The sequence below is a fragment of the Acanthopagrus latus genome, chromosome 7 (genome assembly GCF_904848185.1).
Source record: "Acanthopagrus latus isolate v.2019 chromosome 7, fAcaLat1.1, whole genome shotgun sequence".
In the NCBI taxonomy this organism is placed as follows: domain Eukaryota; kingdom Metazoa; phylum Chordata; class Actinopteri; order Spariformes; family Sparidae; genus Acanthopagrus; species Acanthopagrus latus.
Window position 1 is genome coordinate 25,947,839 of NC_051045.1, and position 16,481 is coordinate 25,964,319.

Here is a 16,481-nt window from a genome sequence, read left to right on the forward strand (position 1 = left end):
GCAACAACTTTTACAACACGGTGATTTCAAACCCCCCCACTTTTTCCTAAGGTATTAAACTGCTTGCCGCCCTTGCCGTGTACCAGCGTACTGAAATTGGAGCGCACCTCAGTCCTCCATACATGAAAACCCATTGGTCAAGTTAGATTGACTGATTGACAGCCATGAAGCCAATCACAGCCGTTTGACCAAACCCACCAGTCCCGGCCGCCTGGCAAAGGAAACACTGCCATACAGAGCTCACATCACTCTGCCGGAGACAGCGAACAGAGCAGAGGTATGAAGCGTTTATTTAACTAGTCAATGATGTCGAATTTTGTCTGTAAATAACTAAACTATGTCTTGCCAGGTAGTGTTCTAGACCCTGCTGAAAAAAACCAGCATAGACCAGCACCAAAACATAATGCAGCATATGTTGTGTTTTGGTGCTGGTCTATGCTGGCGAGACATCCACTGATTTTGATATTATTCAGCATCATCATTGTTCTTTTCGTTAGGAATGCCAAAAAAGGAGGAGGCAGCAGAAGACTGACTTCTTTTTCCAAGTCAAGTTGTCATGTAAGTGGGGTTTTGTTACAGGAGGGGAACAGAAAGCTGGCTTTCAATCCATGAATGCACTAATTTAATTTTACAGTAGTACATTCATATTCTGGAATTAATGCCATGTAGGTGTTTATTTACATAACTTAAAGCTATTTGTTGGAACTTAAAACCTTCTTTTCAATGAAGAAAATCTACATCAACTCATCCCTGTTGCTGCTCTCAGAAACTAGAAAATAATAGAAATGAAGACAATGAAATGCAACAATATCTTAAATGATAAGAGGAATAAAATAATATAGAGGGCAATAAAAGCTAGGATGAAAGATTAGTTAAAACTGATCTGAACAACAAAATGTATATAAAATAATAAAAAGCAGATAAAAGAACAACAAAAGAAAGGAATGTTTCCTAATCAGAATCAAGGCTATAGAGGTTTTTTTCTAGGTTCACGTGAAATATTTCAACACTTCCATGTTCAGGAATATTAACATTGAGGTCTTTGTGTAAGATGTTTATGAGGAAGGGAAGTCCAGGAGTCAGGACAAAGGAGAGCATGGAGAGGATGAGGGAGAGAACAGAAAAGAAGAGGGAGAGAACACAGTGTTCTTGCAAAATTCACACACTCACACTTGCTCTTTGGTAAAACACATAAATTAATTGCTTAATACCATGGCCTGTGATTGCTTGTGAATTTATAATATCTTGGGTTAAAGAGTGTTGTGCTGTAATGTCCATTTTGAATGCAATATTGTTTGCATATCCTATTGAAGAAAATCTAGAAATGCATTAGTTTTGGAGACTGAAACAGGTGGCAAAAGAGGTTGCGGTGCTCATGTGCTACCCCTAGACACACATTTAAAATTGCTGCTCCACCCCTGGTAAGCAGCTTTTAGCAAAATCTATCGGATGTTTCACATTTTGGGCGGCTGTAGCTCAGCGGGTAGAGCAGGTCGACTAGTGATCGGATCACTGGTTCAAATCCTGGCTCCGGGCAGGGCTGAGCCGCATGTCCAAGTGTCCTTGAGCGAGATACTGAACCCCACATTGCTCATCAGTGAGGGCCCTGCGATGAGCTGGCGACTTGTCCAGGTAGTACCCTACCCTCGCCCTGAGACAAGGCTGCGATTGGCTCCAGCAGCAACACCCCGCGACCCCATGGAAAGGGATAAGTGGTTACAGACAAGGACATGACATGACATGACATGTTTCATATTTTAAGATTCTTTAAATCTGTCATTTATTGAATGTAATGTCTCACTCATATCTTACTCAACATGTTAGAAAACCTGACCATCTTCCTAGAATAAGCTAGCTAATGATCAGCGAGCTAGCTCTGAAGTCTGGTTCAGTTTGTTTAGTGCAGGTGAAGGGTAATTACTCCACGTCCTCAAGGTACAAGGTACTTGTATTGTTATTCATTGAATAGTGGTTTTAGTCTGACAGCCTGATGCAGATGAATAGGCAGTGATGTTTCCTGCTTGTTTCCTCACTCTAGAGACTCCTTTGTCCTAATTGGACCTCCAGCACATGAATGCACCCAAACACAAACAAATTTGTGATGCTTTCAGAGTTCAGCACATTGATAGTCTTCCCAGTACCATACTGTGTCAGTTCAGTGAGTCCATTAATTCCAGTGCTTTGAAATAGTAAGAATTCAGTAGACGATGCGTACTGGAAGGTTATTCAGATACAGTGTGAGAGGTTTAGTACAGACATGCGCATGCTTGTGTATAAATAAATTTAAAAGCCCAGCCAGAGATTTAGTTGCATTTAATCATGTTTTTTTTTATATGTATTTGTTTATGTTGTGAGTGTGTGAGCCATGAATATATCAGTTTACAGTATAGTACAGTACAGTGGCAGAACACTAAATGCATTTTAGAATATTCAGAAATACTGGGGTGTCCATTAGCTCAGTTGGTGGAATGGGTGTCCCATGTACAGAGGCTTTGTCCTCACCATAGGGCCGGGATTCAAATCCCAGCTTGGAGCCCTTTGCTGCATGTTACCCCTCCTTCTTTCATCCTGTTTCCTGTAATCTCCAAGCTGTCCTATCAATAAAGCCATAAAAATGCCATATATATATATATATATATATATATATATATATATATATATATATATATATATATATATATATATATATATATATATATATATATATATATATATATTAGATATATATATATATATATATATATATATATATATATATATATATTATATATATATATATATATATATATATATATATTAGATATATATATATATATATATATATATATATATATATATATATATATATATATATATATATATTAGATATATATATATATATATATATATATATATATATATATATATATATATATATATTAGAGATATATATATATATATATATATATATATAGATATATATAGATATATATAGATATATATAGATATATATATATAGATATATATATATAGATATAGATATAGATATAGATATATATAGATATATATAGATATATATATAACACAGAGGCATCCCTTGATGCTTTAGCCGCATCTTAGACTGTCAGATTTAGGGTATGAGCAGGTAGGATTTTCAACCAGTAAACTAGCCTGCACACATTTTTGTCTCTCATATTAGCCCCATTATCATAGGATTGCCCCCGACAGTCCGGAAAAGGGATGTTCAATTCTTCAAGCCTGTTAAGGATTAGATTGCAAAAACCCAGACCAGTAGATTCAGCAGGTATAAGAAATAAAGCAAAGAGCTCTTTTATTTCCAGTGTTTTGCCCAAAGTGACTTTGCGCCCCACAACAGACGTCTGTTCACGGGGACTTGGATCAGGTGTACAGTCTAATATTATTGAATAATGTTTGCACTCCTTGATTTCTGACACCATTGCCTCCATTATTTTGTCACTGATACACTCTTATCAGCTCATAGTCTTACCCAGGTACATGTTGAGTTGCATTCCACTATCTATTCGCCTGATGTGGTCTTTTAACATCAGGGCAAATTCTCTTTAAGGAAGTTCCCACTGTTGTTCCTGATGCAAAGTATTGACAGACCCCAAGAGTGCAAGATTCCTCTCTGCCAGAGACTGAATGATACTAATCAAACGGATGAGAACATCTCTCCAACGATTTCTGCCTCCAAAAGGGCCATTTTTGTTACGTCAGTAGTCTTCTCCTTAGAAAGACGGAGGGCAAAGTCTTTCCACTTCACAATATTATTGCAATGATCTGGACTATTCTCATGCTGTTTCAGCAAAGCATCTTCATTTGCCCAATCACGCTGTCCCTCTGTTGACAGTTTCGTGGACTTTCTCGAGAATAATTTGCAACAGAAGCAGTAAACCGCATCATTTTTCTTTAAATGAATTAGCCAGCTTCACCTGATTTTTTTCTCCATTAACTAACTGTCTGTGTGTAGAGTGGTGGTGAAATCTTCGTCCATCTGATTTTTTGGGGAAGGTGAATTGGCTCTGGCCCTCTTCTTACCAGATCAGTCCTTTCTGAGTTGGACAGGACCGCTGACCATTCAGATGGGTCAGTTGGAGGAGCTGTTGATCTATCTTGATAGCTGGAGCTTGTTGAGGGAGTGGATGGGAAATCTATAGAAGTGGGTGCAGATGTAGACCTGTAGGTACATTTAGATTAAAAAACAAAACAAAACAAAATTATGACATAACACAGGATATTTTACAGTAAAGTAAGCCAACACAAAACAAAAACTGATTAACTGACCTGTCACGCTGGCTAAGGTTGAAACCGATGTATCAATGAATGAAAGCGCTGGTATCTTCTCTTCACTTTCACGTGCTGGCAACTGTTCCTGGCATTCAGGTGCTTGTAACGGTTCCTGGCTACATCACTTGCCATATTAATAAAACTGAAGTCTGTTTTCATCACAGAAGTTTCGCCACCCAACATGGTATTTTCTCATAAAGACCAATACGCCAGCTCTCATTTATGTGTTACATTACGCGTTACATCTTTATGAGAAACTTATTCCAGACACTGTAGTTAGCAGAGAAGTGCGTGGGACATGCCAAAATCACATATGTCCAATGAAAAAAAAAAAAATTTTAAATGAAGGAAACACATTTCAAGAGACTTATCATTGTACTGATATGTGTGTAAATATTTGGCCATTTATAATAATTTCTGCTACATTTTCATGATGACTGAGTGATTCTGATGAGGACACCAAAGGCACTTTATAGTGATATTGACTCACCTGTGATAACAGGGCACAGGTAAAAAAACACATTCAGCGACTAAGATCTCAAATTAAGAAAACTAGACTGTACTACACTGAAATACAAACCACAAATTAGTCAAAACTATCAACCATGACTTTACTGTAACACTATAACTCTTGAATGAACCTTGACAGGACCATTACACATATCATACCTTAACCTCTTGTGCAGACATCCCCCCCAACAGAGGGAACGAGCATTGCATATTGGGATATTGTGGCTGTGTACTAGAGAGCCCGTTGCTTTTCTTGGTGGACTTTGCTTTATATGTGGCACACTGTATCTGTCACACCCTGGTGGCAACATGAGTTTTCAATATGGCAGACTGCACACAAGTAGTACCTGTTGAGTGGGGGGAGTGTCTCTTCTGTCTGGCCCTTTGTGTCTTCTTCCATCTGCCCTGTTGGTGATTCTATTTGTCCTGTCTGTTGCTCCTCTGCATGTGTGTCAGTCTGTCCTGCCTCCTGCTCTCTGTCTTTTCTCACATTGCTGGTTCTTTAAATAAAATAAAAGGTTTTGTCCTGGCAAAGGTCTTTTACGGGACATCTTCGAAACCTTAAAGAATTCAAGTGGTCATGTTGGTTTAATAACTCCACTCTCAGTTACCAAAACATGCCTATTTCCATTGCACAAATTTCATGTATGTTTGATTCTTTGGAATACATCTTACCTGTTCAAAGTGCTACTTGGTCCTACAGAAAATGTCTTCATCCACAGTGAGTCCTTTACTTTGGCCTGTTAATAAAAAGATAAATGCCATGTGAGGAGATAAACAATGCTATGAGCTGATGTTTTGAGCATGCAGTATAGCATGAGATTAACAAGGTGCTCTCCTGCTGCTTGTTATAACAGCTGAGTTTATATTCACCACACTTAATCATGCTCACACGCACAAACACAAACAAATATTTTTTTTTCAAGATTTAAAGTTTAGGAAAGTGAGTTGTACCCAATCGGACGACAGTTCATTGTTACATACCTAGTGATGGCTTATATGAGACCATGACGTTAACTTGCTAGCTAGCTAACTAACTGCTATCATAGCTAGAGCTGCTACCTCAAGTGAGCACCAAACATACTGACGAAACATGTAAATAATCATGCAAACATACCTTTGTCTAGCTCTTTTTCCTCCTCAGGTCCTTTTCTTCTTTCTCTTTTCGGGCACCAGAGGGATACAAACTTTTTTGTGACATGACTTAACATTACCGTCTATTCCAACAGACTCTAACAGGACAATTGAACTTGAAGCAGTGTCTATGCACACAAATTGTCCATGCATGCAAGGTGTGTAGTTTACATGTTTGCACATGACTCAAATGCTGGCAGACACAGCAGTTGTAGGCAGGTATATTGATCATGAAATCAGAATCATCTGGTCTTGAAGTATTCATTCATTCATTCATTTATATATGTCACTATTTAATATGTACAAATACCTGCAAAATCTAAATCGTACCTAGGCCCAGAATCTTGGATGAAAGCTGTCTTAGTGTGGCCCAAATCCTGTCTTTGACATTGTTGCAACTTTAACTGCTGGAAAAATCAGAGAGACTGGGCACTACCCACTGAGCATCTATGCTGTGTTTTGGTGTCGTTTATATAGATTTATCCCTGCTTCTCTCCCAGAGCCATTTCTTGCCATATGCGGACTATGCGGGTGCATAGGGCCCCCACACCACTAGGGGGCCCCTCAAAATGCAAGTCTGGCCTCAAAAACTGAGGAGCGACCCACGCTTTTCCACTGCATGGTACCGGCTAGACTTGACTCGACTCACCTTTTTATCTTTTCCACCAGGAAAAGTTGTGAAAGCACCTTTGTGGCACCTCCGCTGAGGTTACAAGCAAGCCAAGGCGATACGGCCGTTGAGTTGCGTTGAGCCAATACCAGTCCTTTGCGTTAGCGAGGAGAATGAGATGGAATTAACATGGCATCAAAACGAACATATTCATCTGGTTCAGAAAAGAGAAAAAAGAAGAAACTAGATGAAGAAAAACGCTCACAGGATGAAGGTAAGTTTTGATTTCATGATGTGGGTGGAGGGGGAGCTTTAATGCCTAATGTTTAGCTAGCTTAAGTGTATAAGTAAATAAAATGTATATGTCACATGTAAATGCCATAAGACTGATTGTCTGAAGTGAGGCCCGTTTTAGTGAATCATAGCAGGTCCAGCTCATTAGCATTACATTTGGGAGCGAGGGTGTGTTGTCAGGCAGATGTCTGTCATGTCTGCTGTATCCTCGTCCAGTGGGAGCCGCTGTTCAGTCATAGACCTCCTATGCTGTTAAATATTTGCCACGTAACATTACTTTAAGATTAATTTCATGATTAATTCATCAATTTTAGTGTGTCCTGAATTTATAGGTCTCTAATGTGAAGTGTGCTAAACAACACTAATACATCTTAGGCGTACTGTGGATTATTATGGACTATTGTGGCAGTGGATTACTGTTGACTTTACTGAGTTAGCTGCAGTCTTTCTTTATCACATTTATTAGGATATTTACTGTGACAATATGATTTGAACAAATGTGCCTACATTCCTATATTGTTATGTTTTTGATGTTTTATTCAAAAGACCATATCATCAGTTAGGCACAAGAAGTCCATTTGTCAAATTTGACATCATTTCACACAAAACTCAAAAAATGGACTGGACAAAATCATTGGTATCCTACTGAAACTGTGGTTTATTAATTTCATTTCAAGCATGTGATCTTTGTTAAACTCACCTGTGGCAAGTAACAGGTGCTGGCAATATAGAAATCGAAACTGAAGCCAGTTAGAGTGTGCAAAAGTTGACTCAACCTGTGTGTTGTGTGCCTGTGTGTGCCACACCAAGCATGGAGAAGAGAAAGAAAAGTTGAGAATTATCTGAGGACTTTAGAAGCAAGATTCTGGAAAATATCAACAATCTCAAGGTTACAAATCAATCTCCAGAAAACTTAAAGTTCCTTGGTCAACTGTGTGCAATATAATCAAGAAGTTTATAACCCATCGAACTGTGGCTAATTTCCCTGTACGTGGATGGAAAAGAGAAAAATTGATGAAGGAATTCAACACAGGATAGTTCAAATGGTGGATAAACAACCTCAGTCAGCTTCCACACAAATTCGGGCTGTCCTGCAGACTCTAGGTGCAACGGTGTCATTATGTGAATGTGAAGAAGTGCTATGGCAGAAGACCGAGGAGAACCCCACTTCTGACACAGAGGCATGAAGAAGCTAGACTGCAGTTTGCAAGAACATACCCGAGTAAACCTCAATCCTTCTGGGAGAACGTTTTGTGGACAGATGAGACTAAGGTAGAGCTTTTTAGCAAAGCCTGTCATTCTACTGTTTACAGAAAATGGATTGAGGCCTACAAAGAAAAGTACATGGTACCTACAGTCGAATATGTTGGCGGTTCAAAGATGTTTTTGGGTTGTTTTGCTGCCTCTGGCACTGGGTGCATTGATTGTGTGCAAGAAAATCATGAAATCTGGAGACTATCGAAAGACTTTGGCCCATAATGTAGGGCCTAGTGTCAGAAAGCTGGAAAATGCTGAAGTGGCCAGCAGTGAGTCCGGATCTAAATCCCATAGAACACCTATGGAAAGATCTCAAAATTGCTGTTGCGAGAGGGCACCCTTCAAATCTGAGCGACCTGGAGCAGTTTGCAAAAGAAGAGAAAAAATTCCAGTTGAGAAATGTGGGAAACTTGTTGATCCTTGTAGGAAGTGATTGGTTTCAGTTATTTACTCCAAGGGGTGTTCAACCAATATTCAGTTGAGGGTGCCAGTGATTGAAGGATGTCTGATCCAGTTTTTGAGTTTTGTGTGAAATGATGTCAAATTTGACTTTATGTGTGTGTGTGTGTGTGTGTGTGTGTGTGTGTGTGTGTGTGTGTGTGTGTAATGTGTGTGTATACATATATATGTAAGGGATAATGCCCGACGACTTCGCAACCATCCGATGTGCATCGTCTATTAATTCCTGATTATGGACACCTCGAAGGGCATTATCCCACTTATACCATGGTCACTTGCCAAAGACAATAAACTCAGACCAATAATTTATATTTTCATGCGTTTTACAAAATGCAAAATCTTCAGAGATGTTCCTGCATCTAAAGAGACGAGGAATGAACACACTCAAAAAACCAACACATCAGTGAGAATTAGTCAATCAAGGTTGCAAATGGTTTCAAGTGGGGTGCTCCACTCAAACAAACACTGAAGCACCAAGTTTAACCACTAAAACCAGTAAGCAGATTGATATACATAATTTTACATAATAACATAGCACGTTTAAATGCCCTTATTTTGAATCAATGCTGGCTGTTTTGCTTTCTTCAAATGTAAGACCAGTTCTTTATTCAGTGCAAACTGTGAAGCCATTATCTCTGATTTATCAGTTCATGAAAGTCAGTCTTCTAATATTTAGATTAAAAGTCTCCCTGTCACTTTATTTGAGACATAATCAGTTCTTTCCTGGATCATTTCTGACGTATTTGTTTTGAGTTTGCATTGAAAGCAGCTCAATGTTGTGCTACCAACCAAGAGTTGAGATTATTGCAAAGATGCTCTTTGCAGTGTTATATGGTGTCCATATGTGCCTTGCTGACCCATGCTCTGTAGGTACGTATCCCAGTTACCCTCCACATAATGAGCAGGTGGGGTTCCATGTGTTGTTTGAGGATTTGACTGCAAATCCATGACAATTTCTCGCCTAAGGGATGGAGATGACTGAAATATCCCAACGTTCATCAACTGGTCAGCAAGTGCTGCAAACTGACCATCATCATTGGGTTGTGGATCTAGTTCTATGGAGAAATTGAATGAGCTAAATGACTCTAACTGGTCTTTATGTGTGTAAGGGATCCAGAAGTTTCATTGGTTTGACTTCTGTCGCCTGTGTTCTTCGCCTCTGGTGACACTGCTGATGTCTTTGACTGAAAACCACTTGAGGCTGCAAGCTGTTTTCCTCAGATTCCTCTTTGACTCCTTTCAGAACACCATTTTTCTTTGTCAGTCGATGGGTCTTGCACCTGATTCTTACCAAAACTTCACCGATATCATAGATGGATGGAGGATTTGCAGTACTTGCTTTGCGAACCATTTTTTTCATTACAATGCTTATTTGCATTTTTTGCTCAGCTTCTCACGCTGTTTCTCTTCTTTTCATACAAATCCCTTTGTTTTCTTGAAGGAAGCAGTGTATCTGTATTAGCTGTATATTCCTCTATGATGTCAGGTGATGGATGTGTGCTTCCAGCAGTATGTAGATCAGGGGTCACCAACCTTTCTTAAACTGAGAGCTACTTCATGGGCTCTAGGTCATACGAAGGGCTACCAGTTTGATACACTCTTCTGAAGTAACACATTTGCTCAGTTTGCCTTTAGTTATACATGATTATTAATGATTAATGATACTCATCTATGTGAAGACACTGATGACGTTAATGATTTCTCATAATAATTATCAACAATGACAACAAGGTGGGAAACAGATAATGTCAATATTCAATTTTCATTTTTTTCAACAGGCCTGAGGGCTACTCATGTGGTCCTTGGGGGATACCTGGTGCCTGCAGGCACCGTATTGGTGACCCCTGATGTAGATGCTTTAATGATCATAATATACATAGAATGGTGGCGTCCAACCCAACTGTTGTTTGTGATCTTCATTAAGGACTTGGGCCTATTTGGGTAAATGACTGACCCAGTTCACCCCTCATCTTTCTATGCCAATTTTCTTACAGTATCTTTTTTTCCTCAATGCTCTGAGCATTCTCTCAACTTTTCCCTGGCTTTGTGAGTGATAAGGTGAGCTTTGAATGACTTTTACCTTCATGCTTGCCCTAAGCCTTTTCACAGCACCTTTAAACTCGCATCCCTGGTCATTTTTGGTGGTCCATATTCCATGTAAATGTCTTCCAAATGCTGAGCTATTTCATGACTGTTTTTTTCAGAATAGAAATATTAACCACATTTTAGGCATGTATATCACAAAACAGGCAGAGTTAGACACACACACCCAACTTCCCATGCTCCCCGTGAGTGCGCTGCTTATCTCTGAGTTTTTTTGTTTGTTTTTTTTGGCCTTTTCTGGCTTTATTGATAGGATAACTGAAGAGTGTGACAGGAAACAGGGTAAGAGAGGGGAGTAACACGCGGCAAAGGGACCCGGGCCGGGAGTCGAACCCGAGTCCCCTGCAGAGCCTCGGCACTTCAGTTGCGCGCGCTACCAACTGAGCTAAACGGTGCCCGCGCACCCGACAGAGTTTGACAGCAGGCTGTCAACTTTTTGGAAATGGCCCTGAAAAGACAGCAGGAGTCAGAAGCAAAGAAAAGAAGGAAGAAGAAACTGCAAGATGATGCCCATGCATTGCTTGCAGGTAAGTCCATATTTAATCATCCTTAAATATGGGAAATGTGCTGCTAATGTGATGGTTAGCCCAGCATACACCTCGAGCTAGCTGACTATTGCTAATGTTAGCAAACTCAAATATGTTATAACTTTGGCGCAAGCTAAATTGAAATTTTACTGTTAAACATTATCTATGCAATTTACAAGTAACTGACGCCAGCTAGCTGTTACTTTAGATACTGAGCAGTTATTTATGGTTATGTTTGACATGACGCTGCTTTCTCAGTAACAGTTAGCAGTCAGTGGACAAGGTAGGCTAACAATTCCTCTCGCTTCCGACCATGTTGCGTGTGGTTATTAGTCTTTAGCCTGGCATTTAGCAAAGTTTGCCTGCCTAGCATAGTGTGATTTGAGAATGCATGTTTTGGCATTTGCAATGCACATTAAACCCACGACCATCTTTAGGACTGTCATTCAGTAGAATTCAGCAGAATGTAGGCTACAGTCCGACATACAGTCAGATGTGCAGTGGGACAGAAAATGGCTCTTGATAATGTGAAGTCTGAAGAACTCAGACTTTTAGGGTTACTGCTACAGCAGTTACAATATTGCAAGATTAGATTTATCAAATAGTTGATACATAAGTAATAAAGGAGGAGAGCTCCTTGGCTGCATGCTTTCAGTTTTAAATGTTTATTATTTTTTCCGGTATAAGATTCTTTGATTGAATATTTTGTCTCTTTCTATACTGATCCTTTTTCTTCACATTTCTAAATTAATGCAGGGTCATGCTGAGATACCTACAAGGAGGAGCAGGTGGCCATGAGGAAGATACAGATGATGAGCAACCATCTACAAGCAGTTCAGGCATTCATCAACCCCAGCCAGCAGGTCTGTAGACTCCACAACAGTACCAAACCCTGATCAGCCACCCTCAACCAGCAGTTTAGAGACAGATACACAGCAGAGAACCACCACCTCTGAAAGCACAAGTCCTGTTATTGAGAGTCCATCAGCAGGTGATGTAGAAACCTGTGTGACCTGTTCTGCGTACTGTGTTTACAACTGTGTTTGATTTTCCTTTTTCGTTTTGATGTTCTTAGGTGATGCTGCCATTGTGTTATTGGTATTGAGTTACATGTTTGGTAATAAAAAGTTAAACTGGCTAAAAAAAACCCATTATGGATAACACAGGAATTATGCTTAGGGCACCAAAATGGCTAGCAGCGGCACTGTGTTTACTTTTCGGGCACTAGAACCTTTAGTGACATCAAATCCTGTCTTGGCAAGTTCTGGGATGTCAGACTTCTTTACCACAAACTTTCCACTGCACAAAGTGGACTCTCTGTCATCACTTAAGGAATACTGGTGCTTGTTTGATCATACTCTGACCAGAGCTGCCCGTTGAGTTTTTGTCCTGTCTGTAACAGGGACATCCAATTCCCCCTTGAGTACCTTCAGTATAACCCTGTAGGTCTCATCATCCATTACAGTATATTTCTACCTTGGTGAGGTTAGTTTTAAGTTGGATATTTGACAGACATTCGCTTCGAGACTACAGACTGTAAACACAAGGAGATGGCTACAGTGTGTAAAACAGGTGTATCTTATCCAGCCTGTATAGTACCATGATCCAACACTGATATTGAGGAAACTGATCACATAACCTGGAATCTATTGATCAAAATGCTAATGTTTTCATCAACAAGTTAATAAAAAATATGAAGAGATTTAAAATGAAAAAAAAAGAAGAGGTGCATCTCATCGAGCCTATATAGGGACATGATCCCACACTAACTTTGAGTCAATTGATCACAATGTTTCCTTTTAAAAACTTTTCATAATTTGTATTTAAAGAAATTATTAGTGTTTTAGGTCATGTGAGCTTTTGCCTCAATATCAGTGTGGGATCATGTTACTACACAGGCTGGATGAGATACACCTCTTTTTTACATTTTAACGTTCTTCATAATTTGTATACATTTTTGAAGTAAATAAGACTGTAGGCTCCTCTGTTAGTTCACTTAAAGTCTGTAATACGGATGCACTTGAAAGCTTGGACTGCCTGGCTCGGGCTGGATGGAATGGAAGAGCTGGACTCGAAGCAAATGTCTATTGAATAACCAACTTAAAACTAACTTCACCGTGGTTGCTGACGTCTCTGCTGCCAGCTCTTTACTAATTTACCAGAAAATTATTTGCAGTAAAATCACAAATGTTTTCATTTGGTAAGAAATGTAACTTGCCTTTTTCCTCATCACCCTGTCTGGGATTATTTTGCAATGGTGACTTCTGTTGTGTGATAGAGTCAGCAGCTAGATTTTGCACCCACGGTCAGTAGTGTTAGTAGGTGTAGGCAAACAAACAAACAACAACCACACCAACCATTATTCATTGTATTATTACATTTGTGGGAAGTTATTACAGTAAAGATTTTTTACTTATTACAAACGTAATAAATCCCTGCAAACGTAATGGTTATTACATGTGTGGAAAATCGTGTGTTACGTTTGTAGTAGGCAGGTTAATTACATTAAATGCTGCAGATTTTGATTACATTTGTGGTTTGTTGCGTTTGTGGACATTATTACATTGGTGGGCATTAAAGCAACCCTTCGAAGAGGCACAAGGTTAGTATTTGTTGTCATGCAGTGGTTTGTGTCTCTAAGTCATTTAGAAGTGCAGAATTTCTTCTAATTGATTTGGTCAATGAATTAATGTTAGTATTGCACTATGTCATTTTAGTATGTTGCATTTCATTTTCGTTTTGTGTGCTTAATTTCCAGCTCTTGCGTTGTTGGTTTAGGTTTGTAATAAATCTGACCAAACATCAGTAAGTGTCTGACCATCTTTCGGGATCTGCTACAACAGCAGTGATGAAATATTTCGATGGCCATTCGTGGTTAAAAGTGCTACAGTAAGAGTCTAGTTTTGTCTTTTTCGGAGCATTCATGCCTAATCAAACATGTCTCCATCTTAACAACTGCTGTTGTTATTCGAGGGGAATGAACAACAGCAGACTTGAGGCCTGTTGCCCGATCTAAATGAAGACAGTGCCCTCTGTTGGAATCAAGCGAAATATCAATACAGAGTCACTTATGTCGTATTCCTCGAGATTCATTAACGATCGGGCTGTCTTTTGCCCAAGTGTGGTTCACAGTATTGGAAAGAGAGTGGCAGAAAACTAGGCAGCAGTAAAACAAAATGCATTCTCCAAATACGTGGATGGATGAGTTTGGTGTGAGGCTGGTAAAAATGGGCCAGGTCAACAGGTTACACTGGTTTGTCTTTACAAATCATAACATTCTTGACTTTTATGACCGAAATGGCTGAGATACGTGCTTGTATCTCAGAATAACTAGTTATCCTTGTCACGGTCCCACCATGCTCATGTGTATCTCACATAACAATAATAATAATATTAATGATAATGATAGCTTGGATTTATATAGTGTCTCTCACAAGACTCGAGGACGCTTTACACAGTTTGATGAATGTGACAAAAATAAGTACATTGCAACAAGAATGAGTGTCTGCAGAGGTGAAGCAGAGTTAATAGAGGTTTTAGGGCGTAGTAAACGGTTGTTGTTTGAGGAGTTTTTAAACATGTACAGAGATGAAGTGTTACGGATGTCTGCAAGGACAGCCTTTCCAGAGGGCTGGCTTGCTACCCTGAAGTACATACCTGTACAATCATGCTTTCATGCCAGACAGACTTGTTTGCTCTGTTTCCCATCCACAGTATATCAGCAGTGTTGGTGTCATAGAATGTGCTCTGTTGTGGAGGAGGCCAAAAGTGTGGCAGGCGTTCAGGGGTGAGTATAACTCCAACATTAACCAACTCCTCCATGTTGTCAGTGGATACTAAAAGGCACCCAGATTATCACAGCAACAGGAACACATTACATTCATAGCCCATCCTTCACTGTTTAGGTGAGTATGTGAAAAGCTGTGGTGTTATTTCTATTCTCTGATTAATTCTTGCGTACTGCCTCTAAGGCTGGGTACTGTTGACATTTAACAGTGACAATACTAGTACCTGGAATTCAGTACTGGTACCCAGCGGTACCTTTTTCAGGTAGAGTTCATTGTGTGTTCATGTGTAAACCTGAGTGACAAAAGTGGTTTATCTGTATAATATGTCACAGACATGAGGACAATACACACAACAGGTGAAGGGCAGTTTTTTTTTTTGCAGTGTACTCTTTTTTCATTTTTACCATTTGTTTCCTGGAAGGTTGACATATTTAACTCCACAGATCCATCACGATGGCAAGAGAGGCAATGCTCCAGCAGCTGATCAAAAATCCTGAACGACTAAAAGATCTAGTGGATGAAGCAAAAGATGTCGCTCTTCTATCTGGGCTGGTTATCCGCACAAAAGAGATGGCCAATTCTTCTGAGGTAAATCTTACAGATTTTTCAATCATTTGTATTCAATCTATGTATACAGTATACATGTACATGACAATAATGGGCCCTTTGAGTTGGAGGGAATTTACCCACTAAAAATCACACTCAAAGTTGACCCAGTAACACTAAGAAAGGGTCAAAACAACTCATTGATATTTAGTAAAGTCTAATCAGAATTGTTGCTGGTGAGATATTGATGGCCCACACAGGGTCAGTTTCTATCCCAGCGATTTTCAGTGTGATATTTGTGCTACAGTGTCATCTGTGGTTGTGTTGGCTGCAGCGTCAGCAGCCTGCTGTTGTCAGTGACAAAAGTCTACTTTTTTGTCACTGTTTAATGCTCATGGACAAAAATGATAGCAAAGTGGGGTGCTAATTGCTAATTCCATGTCTTGTTTTTCAGGTTGTGACCTACTACCCGTTCTCACTCTTCCCAACACCTGTGCCTAAGGCTGCGTTCCTCCAGGCTCTGGCAGTGCAAACTCACTTCAACACACTGGTGGACAAGATCAGCCAGGACCCAGACTTTCTGGAAGAGGCTCTAGCGAGGTACAAAGGGAATATTAGTGGCAATGGTGGTGATTTGACAATGTTAAACTTTACATGAAAGTGTGAGATGATGCAATTCAAAAGAGCAGTGCTTCACTGCATGTATATTGTTTGATGATTTGTCTCCTTCATGTCACAGTACTATCCAGGCAGATGATTTCACTGCTAAGTTGTTTGACATATACAGACACGTGCAGCAGGAAGGTCGGTCACAGGTAAGAAATGAACTGAAACATACTGAGTGGTGCACTGCTCAGATGAAATAAGTTAAAGTTTATTTACTGCTAGCCTGCTTCACACAAAGGAGCCTTTCTTCCTTCCTTCTTCCTTAAACCCACCTACAGAATGCTGTATCAGAAACAAGCA

The 16,481-nt window shown here is 39.6% G+C and overlaps 1 protein-coding gene and 1 long non-coding RNA gene across 9 annotated transcripts in view; one reads left to right on the plus strand and one right to left on the minus strand.

Annotated features, from left to right (window-relative positions):
* The first annotated feature begins 254 nt into the window (after positions 1 to 254).
* Positions 255 to 16,481, plus strand: part of LOC119023507 (glutathione synthetase-like) — a 28,421-nt gene continuing 12,194 nt past the window's right edge. The window contains exons 1-6 of one of the 7 annotated variants that reach the window (XM_037105502.1): positions 255 to 277; positions 498 to 558; positions 14,896 to 14,968; positions 15,413 to 15,557; positions 15,970 to 16,115; positions 16,255 to 16,330. In XM_037105502.1, the coding sequence (XP_036961397.1) occupies positions 14,922 to 14,968; positions 15,413 to 15,557; positions 15,970 to 16,115; positions 16,255 to 16,330 (414 nt within the window). In that variant the 5' untranslated portion in view covers positions 255 to 277; positions 498 to 558; positions 14,896 to 14,921. The other 6 variants (XM_037105500.1, XM_037105501.1, XM_037105504.1 and 3 more) reach the window with 6 other exon arrangements.
* Positions 3,191 to 6,186, minus strand: LOC119023508. Of its 2 annotated transcripts, XR_005076283.1 has the most exons (4): positions 5,915 to 6,186; positions 5,473 to 5,537; positions 4,285 to 5,357; positions 3,191 to 4,177 (listed from the first exon to the last, which is right to left on the minus strand). It is a non-coding gene; the product is annotated as an uncharacterized LOC119023508 (long non-coding RNA). The 2 variants fall into 2 exon arrangements; XR_005076282.1 differs by having other exon boundaries at positions 3,191 to 5,357.